We start from the raw sequence: 21,541 nt of genomic DNA on the forward strand, positions 1-21,541 counted from the left end.
GGAGGCAGAGTGGAGGTGAGGAAAGACAGCTACAGAAAGGCAGAGGCAGACAGCAGAAGAGAGATGATGGAAGATAAAAAGAAGGCAGAGAGGCTGAGGAGACAATGAGGAGGAAAAGTGAACTGCAGTGGATGAAAGGAGAGAATGGAAATGTTAAATAGAGTGCAGGCGGGTAAAAGGTTCACTGCAACAGAAAAGAGTCTCGTCGCCGCTTTCAGTGGGAGCAGAGGTGGTTTAATGGAGCCAGAATGATTACAGACCACCTCACCGAATGAGCACAGAGACCGGCGTTGTTACAATGTCAACACTCGCTTATGAAAACAAGGGAGGCAGTGTAACTTTTTCTGATTCACAGAGTAAACTAAGCAAAAGCCACAGATTGGAGCTGCATTACGGGCTGTGAAACACGCTGCACTGAGATCTGAGAGGAACCCAGACCTCGTCCACACCCCTGTGTGTTTCAAAAGCACAGGCTTGGTGCCAATAAGAGCTCTCGCACATTTTGTTTTTGTGATGCTGAATGCCGTGTGGGAGTAAACGAAATGCCCTGCTTCCCCCTGAAGCCTGTCCATGCTCAGGAAATGATGGAGCTCAGTCGTGCAAACAATTTTGACAATTAACCGCCACGGTGCCCTTGAACAAGGCACCAGATTAGTGTGGCAACCAGTCCCACACCTCAGCCTCGTATGCAAAAGAAACAGCAGGGGAAAGTCTCGAGTGGACATGGATCTTTCACTGCAGCAGCTCTGTCAGACCTCCTCAGTGCATCAGTTCTTGCTCCATTTTGCATAGATTTACATGTCATAGGGAGACATTTGCATTTAGTGTGGCCGACTGAATGACCCGACCGCCTGCTATTTAAATTCCTGTGAACCCTATAAGGAAGAGTGTGACCGACCGACCATCTGGCAATAACCTTCCTCCAAGTCAAATGTCGGTTGTCAGCATGACTCCGCCCCTCTGAGGCCCACGGTTGGGGTTGAAATTGCAACATCTATTAGAAGCTGACTTGTAGTACTGATTCCTGACTGAAAGCAGACCAACACTTTATATCCCAACACCCAAGAACGAGGGCTGGGTATCAGGAAAACAAATTACGACGGTCCTACTTGGTATCAAACAACTTTGAGGAAATTGGTGCCAGATCTTCGTGCTTCGCGGTAACTGAAAACAAGACCTACCAACACCTGCAAGCAACATCAGAAACTTTTCGACATGAGATCAAAAGTATGGACAGTGTTTCCCCAATTTCACACAAATCGGACTCGGTAGTGAACGGCACGCTAACGTGCCGACGGAATCTGGGCTTTTGTCGGTTAGAACATATCGGTGAAGCATCGGATTGAATTGCAACTTATTTCATTTTGTGGATAAGTAACGAAAGGAGGCCCTGTTACTACAAAATCTAAACTTACGGGGCTAAGAGGTTAAGGTGAATCAGTTAAAAAAGCCTTAATACAAATAACTTAGAACTGAGTTAACTGAAAATAGATCGCCATTTACTTTAAATGTATATTTGTCTGTAGTTATGGTATATTTACAGGTTTTCTTTTGGTAAGTCTACAGTCTATAAATCATATTCTTCTCTGAATATTTTAAGTATTAAAACAACTTGTGGGAACTGTAATCACTGATCACTTGTTAAATTAACACTTTGTTTGGTTTTGGTTAATGAGGATTCTTCAGTGACGTTTTATGAGACTTTAAAAAATATTGTTTGTGCACTTGAACAGCTGATATGGGTGCGAACACATCTAAGAGTGCAATCAATTTCCTGGTTGGTTAATGTCATAGTTTTAACATCATTGGCATCAATTGAAACCAGTGGAGTCAGCGACTACATTTTCCATAATGTGTCCCTAATCTGACTTTAGAGGGACAGTAAATTTATCAACTGTTTATTTTCTCATATATACACAATGTAATGTACTGAAAATATGTGAATAATGTGGATTGAGAATATGGTCCTGTGGATTAAAGATGGAAGGTGATTTGTTGTATATTTTTAGTTGACATGGAGAGAAGAGACGGACCCACATCAGTCATAATGAAGGATCAGTTTTCATACTAATTAATTCCATTAATCAGAACTTTGCTTATCTGAGAAGTGTTGAATTTCAGAGGTTGGTCTGGTGACTTTGACACTGAGAATTTGAGGAAAATGTGCTCCAAGAAATGAGGATTTTGGGACGACAATGGAGCTCTGTGGCACAGAGAAACAGGCTGCTATAAGTGGGCTGCTTAGTATCTGAATTACTAAAAAAGCTAAGGTGACTGAAAATTGCAAAACATGTTTTCTGTTTTGGCAACCGAAAGCTGATGCCAGGTTGCCAGCCTGTCGCACACTCAGCTAATGCACGGCATCAATTGATTCCAATGTGGATTGTGTCCTTCCCTTTAGAGTCACTGATGTGGACACAATAGTCAGCCAAACACTGCTCAAAATAATAACACATTATGCGAGGACAATATGACGACCATAACTGCTCAGTAACTGCAGTGCAAAGATATTCTGGCCAGGCAATCGCTCCACGAAATAACACCTGCTGAAACTGCTCGGCTAAGTGTTTTTGTAACTGCTCAGTTTAACGCTTCCAACAGAAAGAGACATCAGAAACGCCATTAGCTTGGCCTCAAGTCTACTATAATAATACTATATTTTAACCTGGTTTTGCTTTCAAAGCATTTGAGTAATTGTATATTGTTTTATTGCAGGTATTTACTTTTTTTGTCGTGCAATAAAGTGGTTTCAGACCAAAGCAATTTTTCAGTTTCGACTGAGCGGATCATTGAGTCTAATCTGAAAATAAATGTAAGACCGTCTGGCAGAAAAAGGATGTTGAGAACAGAGTTAATACTCATAAAGAGAAACGATCTACAGATCTGTAGCCAGATCTGCTGGAGAGGAAGCGATGCGTTACGTCGGTGTACAAAAACCTCGCACAAAACCAGAGCGTTGATAAAAAAAACGTAAGCCCTCGTGTGTCCTGTTTGCAGATCGGTCTTGCTTGAGGGGTAGTCTGCTGAGTACAGTAAAAAAATATCTAAAGCAACGTTCAACTACATTTGAGCAGAGATCAGCACAACTCGCTATAATCTTCTTCTAATGAACCATGTGTGAATTACTCTGCAGGTTTTTTATTTACTAATACATTCATGATATGCCAATAAAAGTGTTGAGAGGAAAGATGTGATCTGTGAATGCTTTGTATGCTTATTTGCACGCAGAAGACAAGGCGTCGTGTAAATTAACTTAAAAACTATTCGCCTTGCAATTCTTATATCCAGTTTAATCAGGAGTTTCAACTTCCACCCCGATGGGTACAAGGCCTAAATCCATGTACTGTAACAGAACCAACACGTCCGTTATTACAAGCTAGGCCTGTCATAGGTAATTACAATTAGCTGATGGTAATTGACGATGACAGATGAATGCTGGTGGATGGGCTTGGGATTCAAATTCCTTGCTTCTCTTGTGCAGTAGTGAATACTACATTCAAACATTAGCATGTAGCGTTGCTCCTGCTCCCGCACCATCTGCTGGGTGCTGTAAATGATAACGGCATCCGATAGCGATGCACAACATTAACATGCCTCGCTGTCTCAACTGAGCAGAGGACTCTCCAATCAGCCGACACAGAGAAAAGGAAAGAAAGAAAGTGTGAGAAGGGACCAGGAGTCACGCTAGAGAAGCCGAGGGCCGGGCTCTATCCCAGCCCGGCCCAATAATAGAGACACGTCGGGAGACATTTCTACATCTAATTGGCACTGAGGACCCTGGATTATGTAGACCGGATACATTATTAGCTGGTGCAATTACAGCTCAGAGGGCGAGCCTGCTGGTTCGTGAAGCTCGGTCAAAAGAAAGAAGGTATGTGGGTTTTGTTAGAGAGGGAGATGGATCGGCCAAAAGGTTTTTATTCATTTATTTTTTACTCACACAGGCCTCGCGGTTCACAGGATGCAGGGTTGAGAGGATGAAGTTGGGAGAAGAAATGCAGAGGGGAGGGGAGGGCGGGGGAAATGGGAGATAAATTGTGTGTAATCGACGCATCGCATTTTTCACTGAAAAGGGTCAATGCTTCACAACAACCGCTGCTGCTGGTAAGCAGGGACGCACCAGCAGCCGGGGGGGGGAAATCTGTCAAGTGAACAGCTCACTGTTGCTACTGGATTGTGACTCAAATCCATGCTGCCTGGCGCAGGCTTATGGGACTCTATGGTATCCTTGCACTGCCTTGCACAACCCCAGACACAACTGAAGACCAACACAACTGAAGGTCTGCTTCTCATTTCTCTTGCATTTACCACTAATGACGTAAACACCGACTACATATCAATACGTTTGAGTGATCCCGATGTGCTCATGAATATTAACAGTGTGTATAGATCTGATTCTTTAGACATGTAAACATACAAGCACATACATGTCAGTATTTATGTTTGTTCATTTTTTTGGGGTCACAGGTACCTTAACATGATTATTATGATTTAAAGCAGAACTTTATGCCAGACTGTACTCACTGATGGACTGACTGCAGACAGTTTGCTGCTCTGGTTATTCTTTCATATAAAAAGGATTGAAACTGCAGATTTTGCAAATCCCACACAAATTCCTGCCATGGCTAATATAAAACTTCCATCCATCCATCCATCCTTTTTTTTTTGCCACTTAAGTAGGTCAAATTCACAATGCCTAAGCAAAGTAGCCCAGACATCCCTTTTTCCCCTAGTCAGCATCTACCAAAGCATTCCCAGGCCATGTGGGATGTTTAACCCTCCCCCCCAGCATGCTCTGGGACTGCCTGGGATTTTTGCCAAGGTAGACGAGCCTGGTCCATCTCCACAGGGAGGTGTGTAGGACCCTTCCTGGTCAGATTCCCAAACCGCCTCAACTAGCTCTTTTTAAAAACACAAAGGAGCTGTGGTTCTACGGCAAGATGTTTCGGTCGCTCTTTTCTTAAAGAATGAGCCCAGAAACCCTCTGTGGGAAAAAAAACCCATTAAAGTGGCTTGAAAGCCCTATCTCATTCTTTCAGTCACTACCCGGAGCTCATGACCACAGGTGAGAGATCAACTAGTAAATTCACAGCTTTGCCTTCAGGCTTAGCTACAACACCCACGTGACTGGGAATTCTGCACCAATTTGCCGGCCAATCTGAGGCCTCATCTTACCCCCACTCATGAACAAGACCCCACTTCACGCGTACTCCCCCACCTAAGCCAGCAACTTTCCCCTTGGCTGAAGGGGGGGGGGGGGGGGGGGGGCAATCTAGCAGAGAGTCATGGCGGAGTTGCTGACTCTCATCCAAACCACTTTAGTGTCTGATTAAGCCAACAGCGCTCGGCAAAATGTGGCGATGTAATCCTGAGATAACCGCGCTGCTGTGCCTTTAGATTCTGCCATAAAAAAAAGAAAGAAAGTGGGCAAAATCTTGGCAGAGCAAAACATCTTCTGCAAAATATCTTTGAGAGCTGTGTATGTATCCACAGCAATAAGTCATTCTGGCAAGCGAGTACTGCATCAGCGGCCCCGGTATCTCATGTGCCCAGACCTCCTCTACAAGACCGTCTGCAGGACATGGTCGTCAGCCATTTCCAAGTATAAAAAAACCAAACGTAAATTCAGCTCCATGACCCCCTCCAGTGTTCTTCCAAGATTAAAGATGTTCCATGACCAGGAAGGAAGCTGCACCGCTCCTCCTCAATCTGAGGTTCATTGATCGCCTGGAGCGTCCTTTCCAGAACCCTTACATAAGACCTCTGAGAGGCTGAGCTGTGTGATCACAACCAGAAGCTGCTGGAGCACATCTTTTCTCCCGTTTAGTTTTTTTTTTTTTTTTTTGTGCGAACCATCACCCACGTCTCATCTCGTTTCAATCATTTATTTTCCTCAACTTCACAAGAACGTAAGAGAATCTAGAATTAGTGAACAATGATACATATAATGAAACATTTGGCTTGACTGCGTCGGTTTGAGGAAAAACTCACCGTGCCGCCAACGATCCTGCCCAAGGGGTACCAGGCCCTCTCATCGAACCAGTTGAGGAACTCGTAGAAGCCATTTGTGGTGAGATGGTGCGTCGATCTGTAATTGAACCTGAAGCAACAGAAGAAAAGAAAGGGATGGCTGAGTACAAGCACACACAAAGAAGAAACATAATTTTCCATTTAAAGAGAGTTATTTCCTGTACAGATTTTCTGAAGGTGGTCTGAATGGGTAAGCTGCAGAGACTTCGCCTTGTTAGAATAGGGGCGATAAAGCCTCCATTCACTGTGTGTGCCTTTGTGTCGATGCCAACGTCTCTCGGGTCAGGCTTAGGTTAAAAAACTGGAGAGATGAAGGGCGCCGCACCTACTGGCATATTTTTTTTCCAGAACAAAGCCTGCTTATTGCACACATAACTAACTGCAACCGCTGGCTGAGGTGACAAAGGCGTAAAATGGGTCTGGTGCAGGGAAACAGAAAAAACGACACGCACACAAAAACCCAGAGAATAAATATTAGGAATATCGGCGTAAAACAGGCCTTGATTCGCTGAAAGAGCTGACACCATCGAGAAGACTGCTGCCAAAGAGAGTGAAGCAAGCGTTCAGTACTTTTTCAGAGGCACCTCCTTTGCTGCACAGCTCATTAACGTGGGCTTCTTTATGGCACGTTCAGAGGCCCATATACCTTATGCTCGACACTTCACGCATGCAGACCCTATAGCGAGGCAGGGCGGTTCGCGAAAGGACAATTACCTGTCTTAGCGGTCTCTAAAAGAGGTGTACAGCAGAGAGGACAGCAGATCATCCGACATGAATAATCAGCTCTTTCACACACAAAGGGAGGTTCTTTGATTCAGACTAGATCATGTAGAACAATATCTTCAGCCAGCAAACATGGTGAGGTTACAGCAAGGGGCCAAAAAGGCTACAAAACAACGCAAAGCCATGTTTGTGATTTAGCATCAACGACCGTAATTGTTGGGTTTCAGACATGCATGCGTGGCTGTTTTGCTTTCGGTAATTGAAGGCTGGGGAGCCTCAAAATGGTTTGAATTTGTATTTACGTACATCTTCAAATCAAAAGCTAATGGAAGGTCTTAGGCGGACACATCACATTTAACACAAACTATGATCAGATGTTTTATTCATGCACATACGAGCATTTCAAATGGGTTAAAACAAATGACGGGGTCTGTACATGAATCCATATCTGTGCCAAAATGTTAGCAATTGGCCTATGGCCTCATAGTCACCTAAATCTCTCGACAGGTCTGCGAGACATCCTACTACCCAGACAGACAAACAAACTTGGTCAAGGCAACTATGAGCACATCAATTCAGAAAAGATACAAGAAAGAAATTACAACACAGAACACTCGAGCAAAAAGAAGTATAGCTCATAAAAGCACAAGTAACACAGGCCGGTCAACCGCCAATCAGATCAACAGCATTTCCTCACTTCTTTTTCTTAAAGTGATACCTAAAAGGCTAGTTATTCTAGTCTGATTTTCTCTTTTGCACATTTACTGTAGCTACTTAAGGCGAAAGTATTTTTTTTATCAGATTAATTGATAAATACTGTAGAATACTGGATTACTAAATGAATCGATGGCTTCAGCCCTCGTGTGAAAGCAAGTAGGACGAGTGGAGTGTGTGCCGCTTACACTCGCAGTCAGGTCCGTGTGTTTAAAAAGGTGCTGGCATGAGGTGCCGCTCACTAATCATCACAGGGTGCCTGGGTTTCTCTACCTGAAGGAGCCGGAGCTCTCCTCCCTCGTGCTGTGCCTCCCATCTTTCTTCTGGAAAGAGCATGTGGTGGCCAGACATGAGTCATCTCCAACCCAATGCTGAGAACGACAAATTTGTTCGCAACCTTTTTTGATATGTAAATCATCTAATACTGGTGTCTTATGTGTACATATTAAGCAGACGGGGGGTCGACGCATTTGACAGGTTGCACTGAAAAACACATTTCCAAGATATTTTGATGTTCTAATAATTGTCGAGGAATGGAGCGCAACCTTCAAATTGAGCGACTTCTCCAATTCTCCATGACAGCAGTTACTCATTAGATGAGTGAGTCAGAGGCAGCAAAGTGATCGGAAATTAGATGTGCAATATTCTCCCTGGGATGAAAGAAATATGAGAGAGCAAATAAATAAAGTATAACCGTCATTGTGCCTGTTAAAGTGATCTTGAGAAGCTATTGAGGAGCAGGTGCGAGTGTTTATCCTTGGGGCTCCGTGGGTAATCATATCACTAAACAACCAGAGGACCAGGGCCCTGAATCTGAGCACAGTACAGCCTCTATGGCAAACAAACGATCCGGCTGGAATGCAAGAGTCACACAGAAGAGAATACACTTCCATTGTACTTTCAGCTCAGGTTTGTGTTGGCAAGAATAACTCACATTTTTCACAACTGAAGATTCAATCTTGTGATCGCATCTTCCTTCCGAAGCTCATTTTACGGCACACAATTTGCAGCGGCCAACCAAACAGTTCTTTTAAAAAGTCAGATGATGCTCCAGACAATACATTTGTCTTTCTATTCTGTGAAACTATTTACATACGTACTGAGGTGTGCCAAAGACCCGTAATGTTACAAAGCTGCAGAGGCAGCCAGGCGAGAGAGAGAGAGAGCTCTACCACAGTGGGACTCTGAATGCAGGTGGAACTGAGCGGCGATGTTTTGCCTCATTGTTCTGCAGCTGTCAAACCAGCGACGCGGAAACGAGCAAATTCAAAGAAGGCATTGTAAAAAAAGACAACTATGCACGCTGCCCGGCCGTATCCGCAAAAAAAAATATAAATAAATAAAACCCATTTTCCAATGATCTCGTGGACAGCCGAGAGGAGTGCTTTATCCCTGCCCTTGTCACTTTGATGGGGTGGATAATGTAGCTCTGCCGTGCACATTAGCAATTTAATGCATAGCTGCCAACATGGTCTCGGGCCACGGAGCACATGACGACGAGTGATGCCGCTGCAGCACCTCCGACCACCAGCGAATGAGCAACACACCTCTAATACCATAATTTTTTTTTTTTTTTTTTAAATTGACAGCTGGGAGGATGAAGGGGAAAATGGGCCCTAGATCAACCCCTCAGATATCTCAAAGCAAAAATGAAAATTAGGAGAGGCATATTGTGCACTCTAGATCACTCAGGGCCCCCTGCGTGCGCCATAATTCATTTTAATCAAGGTCCGTTTCACTGATTACCAGTTTCCTGTTGAGATAGGGCCATCATCATCAGCATGACTAAGTAGGCTCCATTGCTGTTTACGAGCCAGTAATGCTTCATTCAGTATCGACTACATCATCAGATGCATCGTTGCCCTTATTTCCCCCCACTGGTCCGTGATGTGGTGAATGCGTAAATAGACTTTTGGTTCCAGGGGTGTAATCACCACCCAGACTAATTAGCCACCTCTGTCAAGCTCTGAATGAATAACGTGGAATTTTATTTTTTGAAGGCAGCCATCTTGAAAAACAAGGAGCTGAACACAGGAAGCCTGAGCAAAGGGTTCCCCGTGAAAGAAGGGGTCCTTGATAGATGACGGTGGAGGTAATTGGTGGTCACAATATGAGGTACGAGACACGATTAGGGCAAGGCAAAGGATACTTTGAAAGATATAGAATATAAAATGGGAATTTCTGGAGGATGGAAAAAGTTGATACAAGGTAAAAGATTCAAAAGTAAGAAAGACAGATAGGTTAAAGATCAGTTGAAGTTCTGTTTCTCTGTTGCTGTAAAGGGCTGGTAGCTTGCAGATTCAGGATCCAGCTTTCGGACCCTTCAGTGGGACGGATCCTCACTTGGACATCGTATAAACCAACATCATCCAGTTACAGAACCGTCTGACGAAGCCCTACCGGCGACTGTAAATGTGTTTCTCCGATTAAGCTCCAAGAGAAGCCCCTGACTCACTGTTTTACAATAACTTAAAACAGGATTACAACCACCTGCACCCTACAGCATTAACCTTTTAACGGTGTCCCCGATAGGATTTTCTGGTTGGATTACCCGAGAATTGCACGATAGTTACTTTTAAGTCACAATGCATGCTTTCCCGTCCTGTCCCAAAACTAATACCTCCATGCCGTTGGGAAGGGGGTCACACTAACTGGCTCACTGGACACCGACAGTTGCCAAATAGCTTTAATAATGCCGAGTGTCCTCCACGCCTGCCATCATCCGACAAGGTGAGGCATCCCGGCATTTTATCTAGCGGCCGTATCACTTCAATCCAAGGGTGGTGTGTGTGTGTGTGTGTGTGTGTGTGTGTGTGTGTGTGTTGAGCTGGTTCAATGACCCAGTAAGGTAATTGCATTCTGTGTCTGTGTGATGGAAATATTGTGCACATGGTACTAGACGTCAATTAGTAAATCTGAAATAAGATATCGTCTTTAATTAATTACTAGCCTGGCACCTTCTGCAGCAGGTTCAATGAGGCCCCGTCTCAGCTGATGGTTGTTTTCAGAGACCGGAGCAGCAAAAGCACACGAACAGCATCGTTGGGATATAAATACCATACACACCGCTAATTATTGCCAGGTCAGCCATTAACGAAACCCAAACAGGCAAGAAAAACAATAAATATTTTAATTTCAATGTGTGAACAGTTGCTGACAGTGCAGGGAGCATTCTTCCAATTGAATCTCGAGTGCAGAGCTAATCTGTTGAGATGAAGAGGTCCAGGATGAGCCATACAACCCTAATGCTCTTGGAAATAACTCCACAACAGAAATGTCAATAGTAAACACTCTCCTGCATGCTCAAAACACAGATGTAAGAAGGTTTTCATTTTGTTCTTCAGAAACATCAGCGGCTGTCTTTACCGTTAATTAGTTTGGTTACAATAATTTCATAGGAAACGTGTTGGTCATTGTCCAAAGACCATACCACGGCCAAAAAAGAAGACACTGTGGTAGGTTTGGATATCAGTACGTGATACATCCAAGGGGTCAACAGGGTGGGTGCCACGCTTCTGCGGCACATTGGATTGGGAAATGCCGTTATCCGCATTAGCCAGTGGACACAGCTTCTGTTCACGTGACGGGTATGGAATGAAGTACTACATTGGTACCGTCATCGTAATTCTCTGAACGATGCCCAGCACTACTCTGTAGGACGTGTTGAGAACCTTGCGAGAAAAGAAAAAAAACATATCGACACTGGAATTCCAATTAAAATGCTGGACTGATTAAATGTGCATTTGGATCAGTGCTTAGCGTTGGATTGATACAAAAAGTGCCACTCTAATCTAAGCTTTTCTGAATGAAGCAGCTGGCAATGGTAACACACGCAGATGGTTTGTGTTTTTGTGCCGTGGTGGGGTGCAAGATCATCGTGTCAATACGCAAAGAGCTAAAAGATTGCCTTTTGGAACTAATGAATGAAAATTGAAAAAAGACATTGCGTCCCGTGGCAACGAGACATAATGGCATAAATATTGACTTGCCGAGGGGAATAATTTCAATACACATTACTGTGCTCCAGCTTTAACTGGGAATACCCAGTAGACAGAGAACAGCCATAAACTAGCTTTGTTTATTTGCTCCAGCACCACATTTTGACAGTCGAGATAAAGATTCCCACATAAAACAATTTGGGTTATTCATTTCTGAAACAGGCCACAGCCTGATAAAGACTTCCCTTTTCCCAGGTGCTCTTCTATGAATCTCTCTCTTTTACTCAAATAGAAAATGCGTGAAGAAGCTTGTGCTTTTTAAAAGAATTTCGGATTTAGAACGTGCTACTTGCAAGTGTAAAATACTCAGTGTGAGCTATTTGAAGGGCCAATTAGCCATTGAGCGCCACATTTTCCTGACACCAGATTTATAGAGAGCGGAGTCATTTCTATTGACATCCTAATTATCTTTTCAGACACACGGGCTCTTATTCACACCTGTGTGAGAACAGCTTGGCGATACCTGTCACAATGACACAGACTTAGAATGCCTTGTGGGTCTAATAGAACAATCGATCTGGAATTAGGCTATTTTCTTAGCCGAGCTAGACAAGATGCTTACACAAGCTGTAAGTAGAACAGGAGAGGCGCGGAATAATAAATCATCCAAACGGGGCAAAGAGTGCACAGTGATCACGCATGCAGTAGTAGCAGCAGCGGTCCCATAACACAACGAGCTGGACAGGACGGGTGAAGTTGCAAACATTTCAGATAAAGTCATTTGTTAGGCTCGCTATTCTTTAAAATTGCTTGATTTTTTTGCACTTGTAAAATTAAATCTTGCATCTCTTTTGACAAGCCAGGAGTGATGAGGTAATTAAAACAAAGAATAACATTTGAATGAAAAATATCAGTTTTGTCAATGATGTTAAATAACAAATTTAATCATAATATGTTCACTTATAACCTTAGATAGTTAAGATTATTCATGATATATGAATTTAATTACAACCATGGATGTATTTCTAAGGAATACAGTCGTACTCAGTTCCTATTAAAAAGAAAGAATAGGCGACAAAACTTTAGAAAGAAAGTACAAAACTTTGGAGAAAGAGAAAAGTGAGTATTTCTCCTGCATCAGGTGGGCCTGCTGCTGCCAGTGAAGGGCGCGGGGCAGTGGAGGTCTATTAAGAAACTTCAAGGTACACAGAATGGCTTCACACTCCACAGCCTCCTGCATTCTGAACTAAACGACTACAGTGATCGAAACAAAGCGGTGGCTCGGCGTGATTCTAACGGCTCTCCGCGATGCGATGATGAAGAAGAAGAAGAATGTGCCCGGTCAACTGAGTCCAATGAGGCTGAGCCGGTCCTACAACCAGAACATTTCTACAGCCTGTAGAGCAGCAGTTCCCAAACTTTTTAGGCCACGCACCCAATTCTGCATCCCGACCGGGTTCACACCCCCCCCCAACCTTAAAAAAAAAAAGCAAAAAAAAAAAAAAAGCAACAGAGCCGCATAGTAATCGGACCAATGAGAGAACAGTTTGCTCGCGCGTAGCGTTTGTTTACAAGATTTAGTCCGCTGTTAAATGTTGCAGTGTGAACACAAACCGAACAAAGGGGCAACTGCAACATTGTATCATATTAATCCCTGAATCAGAACAAAGCGAACGAACTGAAGGTGTGAAAACGCCCTGAAACACTGCAACAAAGTTTCAATACATTTCAGTTACACAAGGCGTCACTTTGAAAGAGCAATAAGGATGGCGAGGACACACGCACAGGCTCAGAGCCAGATTGCATCACATTTAATTTACAATTAACTATAGCTGTTACATTAATCTGAATCAAATTATAATACAGTTACACATCACAACTGATCAGAGGTAGGGGACTGAACTGGATACAGGAATACAATTATGTAAGACAGCAAGAGGCAACACCATGCCACAGTTGCCACCAGGCAACACCATGCAAAGTACAGTATACATATTTACTGTGTAATTTGAAATTACTTAAACACAGTAAGCCACATAAAGAACAAAGAGTGGCACATGCATAGGCTCAGCAACAGATTTAGATAAAAGAGGAGTCCATTTGAGGATTTTCACATGCAGCGCAGGTGGCTCAGCCTGCAGCAAGAGAGAGGGAGAGGGAGGGGAGAGTGTGAGAGATGAGTATTCCCAGTAACCTAGTAGCAATAACAATATTTGACCACATACTTGCATATATTAATGCGACGGATGGGCCTGCATCTTCACACAAAGCTCTCCGATGTTTGAACCAGCCTCACACAGATACGTTGTGGCAAAGGGCATCAAAACCCTCAAGGCTTGCTTTGCCAGGACTGGGTATGCTGGCATTGCCTTGGTCCAAAAATCCACAAGTGGCTGTCGTTTGAACTGCAACTGCAGTGCTCCATCAGATGACAGCTCAATCAGCTGCTCCTGCTCCTGAAATGACAGCTGTGGGACAGGGAGGGAAGCTTCAAATGGGTTGCGAATCCACGTCTGAGATGTGTCCATAGGTGGGAAGTATTTCCGTAGCTGCTCGGCAAGTTGTTTGAGGTGTTCAATTATGAGACTTTTCACATGTTCACCCATGATCACGTAGCTTGCCTCCAAGAACGCGTGAAGCGTAGGGAAACACAGGAGCGTATTCCCACTCAAACAGCTTGTCCAGAACCGTAGCTTCTTGATCATAGCTTCTATCTCATCTTGTGTGTTGAACAAAGTAACACTGACTCCCTGCAGACTTAAATTCAGTTCATTCAGAACAGAAAAGATGTCGGCCAGATAGGAGAGCTTCTGCAGAAAGTCCTCGTCATGCAGATTGGAGGCCAAATGAAACGGGTTGTCCTCAAAAAACTGCTGAATTTCGTACCGCAGTTCAAAAAGCCTTGTCAACACCTTGCCGCGGGACAACCAACGCACTTCAGTATGCAGCAGCAGTGCTTTGTGTTCGCTGCCCATCTCATTGAATAACAATGTGAACAGTCTTGAATTTAGCGGGCGCGCTTTAATGAAGTTCACCAGTTTCACAGCATCATAGAGGACTGAAAGTAGATCAGCTGGCATGTTTTTGGCTGCGAGGGCCTCCCTGTGAACACTGCAATGTAACCAGAGAATGGATGGACAGACTTTCCTGATGTGAGCTATAAGCCCTGTGTGCTTCCCCGTCATCGATTTTGCCCCGTCAGTGCAGATTCCCACGCAGCGTGTCCAGTCGATCCCATTGGTCCTCATAAAGATGTCAATTAAATTGAAGATTTCTTGTCCTGTTGTTCGGGTAGCAAGGGGCCGACAGAACAAAAAATCTTCCTGCACCGTGCCTTGGAAAAGGTAATGGACGTACACCAGAAGATTGGCGGGATTGGCCACATCTGTAGACTCGTCTACTTGCAGAGAGTAAAACTCACTCTTCTTCACGCGACCGACTAATGTAGCCAGGATGTCTTCGGACAAAGCATCGATGCGGCGCAACACAGTGTTGTTGGACACCGGGATCATGTCCAACTTGTTTGCTTCTCTCTCTCTCCATCATACATTCCACCATCTCTTTGGCAGCTGGCAAGCACACATCTTCGGCGATTGTGTGAGGTAGCCCCTTTCTCGCTATTCTGTAACTGACCAGATATGAAGCCCGTAGTGCGTTTTTTGTAGACCCAACACATGAATGAGACTGCAGTTGTTTTGGGCTGTTTTGTAACTCCTCCAATTTCGATTTAAAATATGTAAGGGGCTTTTGACTTGCACTGGCATGCTTGGTGTACAGGTGGCGACGTAAATAAGAGGGCTTCAGACAGCCGTTAGCCAGAACCTCACTGCACACCACGCACTGTGGCCAATCTGCATTGCCAATCCAAGTGAAGCCCAGACCCAGATCGTTTATCATATTTCCTCTTTTTGTTCCCCAGTCTGATGCTCACTCTCGTTTCCTCTTTTTTCACCTTGACTCAGCGATGGGCCTATGTGCTCCCGATTTGTCTGTGCTATCCCTTCCTCCTTTTCGGTCTCCTCCGTCTCATCTTCCTCTGACTCCTGCTCGATTTCTTCTCCCGGTCTCTCCCCAACGCACCTCTCCGTTCCTCTCGCCTCTGATTCCTCTCTCTCTCTCTGTCCCTCTCCTCTTTTACGACTGATAGTTTCCCCGATTTCAGCCAGTTTAGCATATTTGCATGAATGTTGCTGAATGAATGAAGTTCGCTGTTAGCTGCACAAGCTAGGCTGGCTAGTGTGTACGACTGGCGGCAAGACTGGCGGAAGGAGCTGAAGTGCATTCATTAAATTGTATGTTTTTAATTTTAAATCTTACAAAGGGAATTTTTATAATTCATGTTTTTATTTTGTGAAAAAGCCCACTATTTAAATTAAAATAAAAATTTTAAAATTATATTTAATATTATTACACCATTAGACCACCATTACATTATTCCTCTCGCGCACCCACCACACTTTGGGAATCCCTGCTGTAGAGGAATGACACTGTTCTACTTATCGCGGGTTAACTAATTTATGAACGTCACAGTGAAAACAGCAGAATCTTGAGAGACAATAGATTTGCTCAGAATTTCAAATGTATCACCTTTAAAAATGTGTTCGTTTTAAAAAGCACCCTAAAAATAGGCTGTAATTACAAGGGGTGGACAAAGACTGGGGGTCAGCTGTAATAGGCAGGGGTCGAGATTAGCAGCACTTGCAAAGAAACTGTAGGCAGATGTGCGGGGAATCCATCAATGACAGAACCATTAGGCCGCTGTGCTTTTTGTGTTCGATAACACTACACAGAGGTGGCCATGTGGCACACAATTAACCAACTGGAGCTAGGTTAGTATTGATTGGTAATTACAGAAGATGGATGAGAAATCTGAACCCCAACCAGTATCGGCTTCACACCACAGCAATTACTGAGCAGAATGCATTCTTAGGCGAGACGGGTGTACGAGTACAGCAAGACGAGGCGGCCCCCCTTGCACCGGTATTAAGTCGACAGTGTGCAAAATGTAAACTGCAACCTCGCTGAAAGAGATGTTTGGACTGATGCTAAACAGTCTTCAACTAGCTCCTATCACACACTTAATATTCCACTGCATGTTTGCAGAAATGCAGCTGAATCTGTCAGAGTTCAAAGCAAACTGATCGTCTCTTAAAAGATTAAGCTCCTCTTAGTGTGGGCTGTGATATTATGAATTCCCCACGAAGCTCAGCTTCCCAGCTCCCAAGAACGTCCCAAACTGAACCGAGATGGAACACGGAAACGAAGTGGCACGCAAAGCATTCACACGTGAATCCCCCCTCCAACAGATGGTCAAGAATAGACTCGCAACAAGCTCACCTGCAGCAATGATTTCTCCTGCTAATTTACGGAACGTATTTGGGTTATCTTCGTATTCTCCTCGGTAAAAGGCGAGATTTAGCAAAAAAGGGACTGAAACATCCTCCACAAGAACTAATTATATAAGACAACCTATGCAGACACTGAGCTTTGAGCATGTAAACAAAAACACAAACAACTAAATGTCAGCTGTTTACTAAGCGATAGAGCTTAAGCATTTCATTTGCGACCTATAAACATTTCACAGGGTCTTAGATTTTGAACCCGAGTCAAAATACTACAGTTTCAAGACCTGCACCAGCCACCCATGTGAATACAAAGGCCAAATCCTGTCTGATTAATATATTGGGTTGACAACTGATGAGCGGACTTCAATTGCAACAGATGTTTTCTGCGACAGCCAGATGGAAAATTAGAAGCTTGGTTCTTAGCGCTGCAGATTAAGAGCATGCAGAGAGATGAGTGTCACTAACTGCAATGGAGACACACTGGGTGGCTGCAACATGATGGGATCAGTATAATATAGATTTCACCACATGCTGTATAATGTCGATGTAGAGAAATTGCACCTGGGGGGTTATGCACTGTAAATGCCATTAAACCTGTAATCATTGTCTAAAAATAAAAGACTAAAAAGGACGAATGGTGGAACATCAGTTCGCTTTACTGAGTCAATATCCGGTGCTCATCACTGAGAGACCAAAGAGGAGCAGCTCACATTTAAACCTGTAAAAAAAAAAAATCAAAAAAAAAAAATCATTGATATACATTTACATGAGCCCTTTCAAAATTGAGGTATCTGGTCGATTTTCAGTGTTGAATTAATTGATGGTTTAACGTTATTATGAAGAATGGATAGAATTAAATTCAAGCAGGCATCCAGATCTCTCAACAAGGAAAATACCCGTGAGCAGAGACCCGATCAAATATGCTCAACTGCACACTTTGCTAAAAAATGAACAGCAAAGAGCCAAAGGCAATACAAGAAATTAAGTCTATGATTTCTGTCCCTGGACTTGAAATGCTGTTTCAGTCAGCCGGCACGCCATGACTCTTAAAGTGGCAATAATCGATAAATGTTTTCTATAACAGATCAAATCTGAAACCAGTATGTCAAAGTGAAAGGGGTGATGAACCTACATTAATATGCGTCGACTGCTTATTGATAAAATGATAAATATTGGCGCGTGAAAGACAGGCAGACAGTGAATTTTTAGTTTGTTTAAAAAGGCACCTACTGTGAGTGTTAAAGGGAATTTAACCTTCTCTCGTTCAGCCGGTCCTCCGGGTCACAAACTCTCCTCCCTCAACTCTTTGTTAAAAGCTGCAGAGTCAATAAGCCAAGCTACACGCAGCGCCGGATTTAGAACTGTGTTAAACGTCTCCGGAACGAGAGTGATTCAAGAGCATCTAAAGATTTGTACTTAGAGTCCATTTCAAATGGTACGGCGTGGGGTTAAAAAACTAAAATGGGACGTTTCCCAAAAGCACAGAGTCACTGAATCTCGAACTGCAGCGAGTGAATCAAAGGCAATGGATGAAAGGCATGCCAATTCCACATTTAGCCAAGGAGTCCACTGGGGCAAAGGCTTCTCTTTTATCAAAACCCCACCGTTACCGTCGACCAAAAATAGGGAAGGCACGGCGAGAGCCGAGGCGGAAACAGCAGGCAGCGCTGGATCTCAGAGACGGGGAGTAATTACTAGAGCACAAAGAGCTTCGCCGTCATAATGGGCGGCTAATCATTTGGATATCGCAAACACAAACACCAACAACAAACAATGATTACAGGCCTAATCATTGCATGCTGAGATCTCTATTGAAGGAAAAAGGAACGGCACAGGTCTGCTCTGAAGTTTCTCGTCCAGCTATTGACGAGGTGTAATGAGGAAGGCAATTAACATACAAGTAAAACTCCTGATGATGTACTTGTGGTAGCCCTCGAGATATCCTTTGCTATGGACGTGAAGGAACACAGCTCAGAGGCTGTAGTGTTCAGAAAGGCCGGCCCATTTGTGGAGCTACACTCTACTAAAATCCCTCACTGTGAGACTCTAGGCTGAAAAATCCTGCAGTGAGGGTAAACTGAGGCCAGCTGCCCACTGCCATCTACCGCTTAAAAATCATCCTCTCCTCATCCCAACATCCACCTGCTGCGGGACACTGGGAGAAAAGACTATTAAAAGACACCGCAATGGCCCAAAATGAAACCATTAAACTGGACGTAAAAAACACAGCTGTGGACAATTATACAGTCTACATTAGGATTGATTTCCCCCGGACAAAAAGTTGTTATTGCTCTGCCCTTTGAGCGTAATGGTTCTTTTGCCGCGAGCCGTACAGTCACTAAGAGACGGAGGAGAAACCCCGGCAAGACGCTTACGCCTCATTGGCTCAAACATCAGCGCCCGGCTCTCAATAACGTTCCGGTCCAAAAAGACAGAGCGAGTTACGCCGCGTCTCTCCGGCGAACATTAATACAGTGTGCCTACATCATAACACGAGTTATTGCAGCCCCCAAAGCTGCCATATCTGCATGAATGGGCCGGCCGCGATGGTTTCCGAAATCCTGAGGGGTCAGAATTTACTGCCAGGGCTGAGTAATTATACACTGTCTTCTGTACCACTGTGGTCCCTTCATCATTATTTCCCAGCACATGGCTGCCTCTGCTGTTTCATACTCTACGGCCGCGAGATAACGGAGGGAGAGCAGGAGGGAGTGCTTCTCTCCGGCTCTTCATTTTCTCTCGTCCTACAGTGGTGACAAAGCAATGTTTCATTCCTCCACAGGGGAGTCTTTCAGGAGCTATGGACTCTCACATCCTCTTCAGTGCACAGAGGGCACAGGCAGGTATATGGGCTTTTTTAAAAAATTTTATAAAGGTATATCAATATATTTTTAAATGGTAATTAAAAGATGAGACGGAGTTTGTAGCAGCCCTCAGGTGGGTCATTCCACAAGGATCTCAGGGTGTGAGAAGGGATTTAGGGCAATAAGAGATATGATAAATAATTTGGGACGAGGCCTCTCAGGGCTTTGTACGAAATTAATAATATCTAACGATTCTAAAAGCAACAAGTAGCCAGTGTGAGGAAGTCGGAATCAAGTCCTAGGTCCTAGTCCGAATCAAAGTCCTAGCTCGGAGGCTGATGTTCATCATTGCCACGGGATGCAACGTGGGTCTGGTCTGTTTAACGAGGGAGCATTAATTACACAACAACACTCAAGATGAGTAAACCAACACAACTAATTGTTGAAAATAGCATAATATCGTTAAACGTTTTGAATTGCAGCGGACCTCAATTATTTGTCTCAAACGCAGCGTAACCATGTCATAAGAGAGGTCGTCTGTTTTGGTAAATGTGTCGGCGACGTCTCACATCTGACTTACAACTGAACATTTAGCCCACTTCGTAAAAAAATACAGATATATATCATGTAACGCCATTCAGCCTAAAAAACACAGATAGCAAGCAGCCCGTTAATTCAGATTCAACCTCCTAGGGTACGACACTTTGAAAAGCAAAAAGATATCGGCCCCCCGAGACTTGAACGCACCGCCCTGATGAGCACGGCTCGGTGTTGTCTCGCTCTACACACACACACACACACACACACACACACACACACCTCCAGTTTCTCCACTCATCCAACAGGCTTCTGCTGTTCTGACTAGTGAGGTGTACCAAGCAGTTCATCGTAAATCAAGTGTGTAATTATTTTTGACTGTAAATCAAATGGCCTCTGTTTTTTCTACAGCATGTGGATCTACTCGCAGATAAGCTCCGTTCAAATACCAGTCAGCATGTCATTGTTATGTGTACACAGCCAACCCAAACATTATTGTTATTAAACCACCTTTCCATAAAGCAATAACTGCACGTCCTCTGTGATCCGTGAGAAGGTGACGTTGTCTGACAATCAGACGGCCGCCTATGACAAACAGGAAAGGAGCCATAGACCGAGAGTGCAAATATTAGCTTTTCCAGCCACAATGTCTTCGTCTCTCACTTCCCCTATGGGCATGGCCACATTTTGTGTTGCACCTTGGCTCGCTGAACAAGCTCGCAAACAAACTCCCAAAGCAAAGGAGCACTCTTTAAAAAGATCTCCAGGCAAGATAATAGCTTAGTCGTCTGTAGCGCGCCGAGCAGCTTTAAAAAAAAACGTACCTGCAAGTGTAACCATTCTGTTAACAGACTGCACAAACGCACTCTGCATACTGAGACTTTTTGCCCACATTATCTTCCATTTAAATTTGATTTAGCCCGAGTGAATCGGTGTGACAGAGCACATTGCTCATGCTTACAAAAGATGCCGCCAAAGATCTTCAGGTAATTCGGCGAGTGACTCAGTGTAAACAGCAATTAAAAGCTCCTTTTTTCCCCTCACTTACTTGGGTGGATTGATAAAACAGTCGTGGGCACCGTTATGCATTTTAAGCATTAAAAACAAAGCACACATTACTTTGAGTAGAGAATATTAAGTGCTTGCGATCATACACACCTGTGCAGACTTAAAAAAAAAAACTAAAAAAAACAAGACAGCCTCAAAACGGTTCTTTGTCAGATCGGGTCTCCTTTGTGGAAGACAAAAAGAGGAGCGGAAGACGATGCAGGCAACATGAGCTCAGTGCATGCGACCAAAAGAGCGCTTGTTTGATGGAGCGGCCCTCAATGACCCGCAATCTAACGAGTAGCCCGAATACAGATATCTAGACTTTGTAAAACACACAAAAAAACGATTCTGTCATAACCGTGACTCTGCGTGCATAATTACACTGGAGGAAGTGGACATT

General features: G+C 43.9%; 1 protein-coding gene across 1 annotated transcript in view; it reads right to left on the reverse strand.

The window, feature by feature from the left end:
* LOC116393815 (dolichyl-diphosphooligosaccharide--protein glycosyltransferase subunit STT3B) overlaps window positions 1-21,541 on the reverse strand; it is a 90,119-nt gene that overhangs the window by 40,598 nt on the left and 27,980 nt on the right. The window contains exon 2 of the mRNA XM_031866454.1: window positions 5,992-6,100. Within this exon, the coding sequence (XP_031722314.1) occupies window positions 5,992-6,100 (109 nt within the window). The remainder of the gene's footprint in view (window positions 1-5,991; window positions 6,101-21,541) is intronic.

Source organism: Anarrhichthys ocellatus, unplaced genomic scaffold (genome assembly GCF_004355925.1).
Source record: "Anarrhichthys ocellatus isolate YVR2014 unplaced genomic scaffold, GSC_Weel_1.0 scaffold35, whole genome shotgun sequence".
NCBI classification, from domain to species: domain Eukaryota; kingdom Metazoa; phylum Chordata; class Actinopteri; order Perciformes; family Anarhichadidae; genus Anarrhichthys; species Anarrhichthys ocellatus.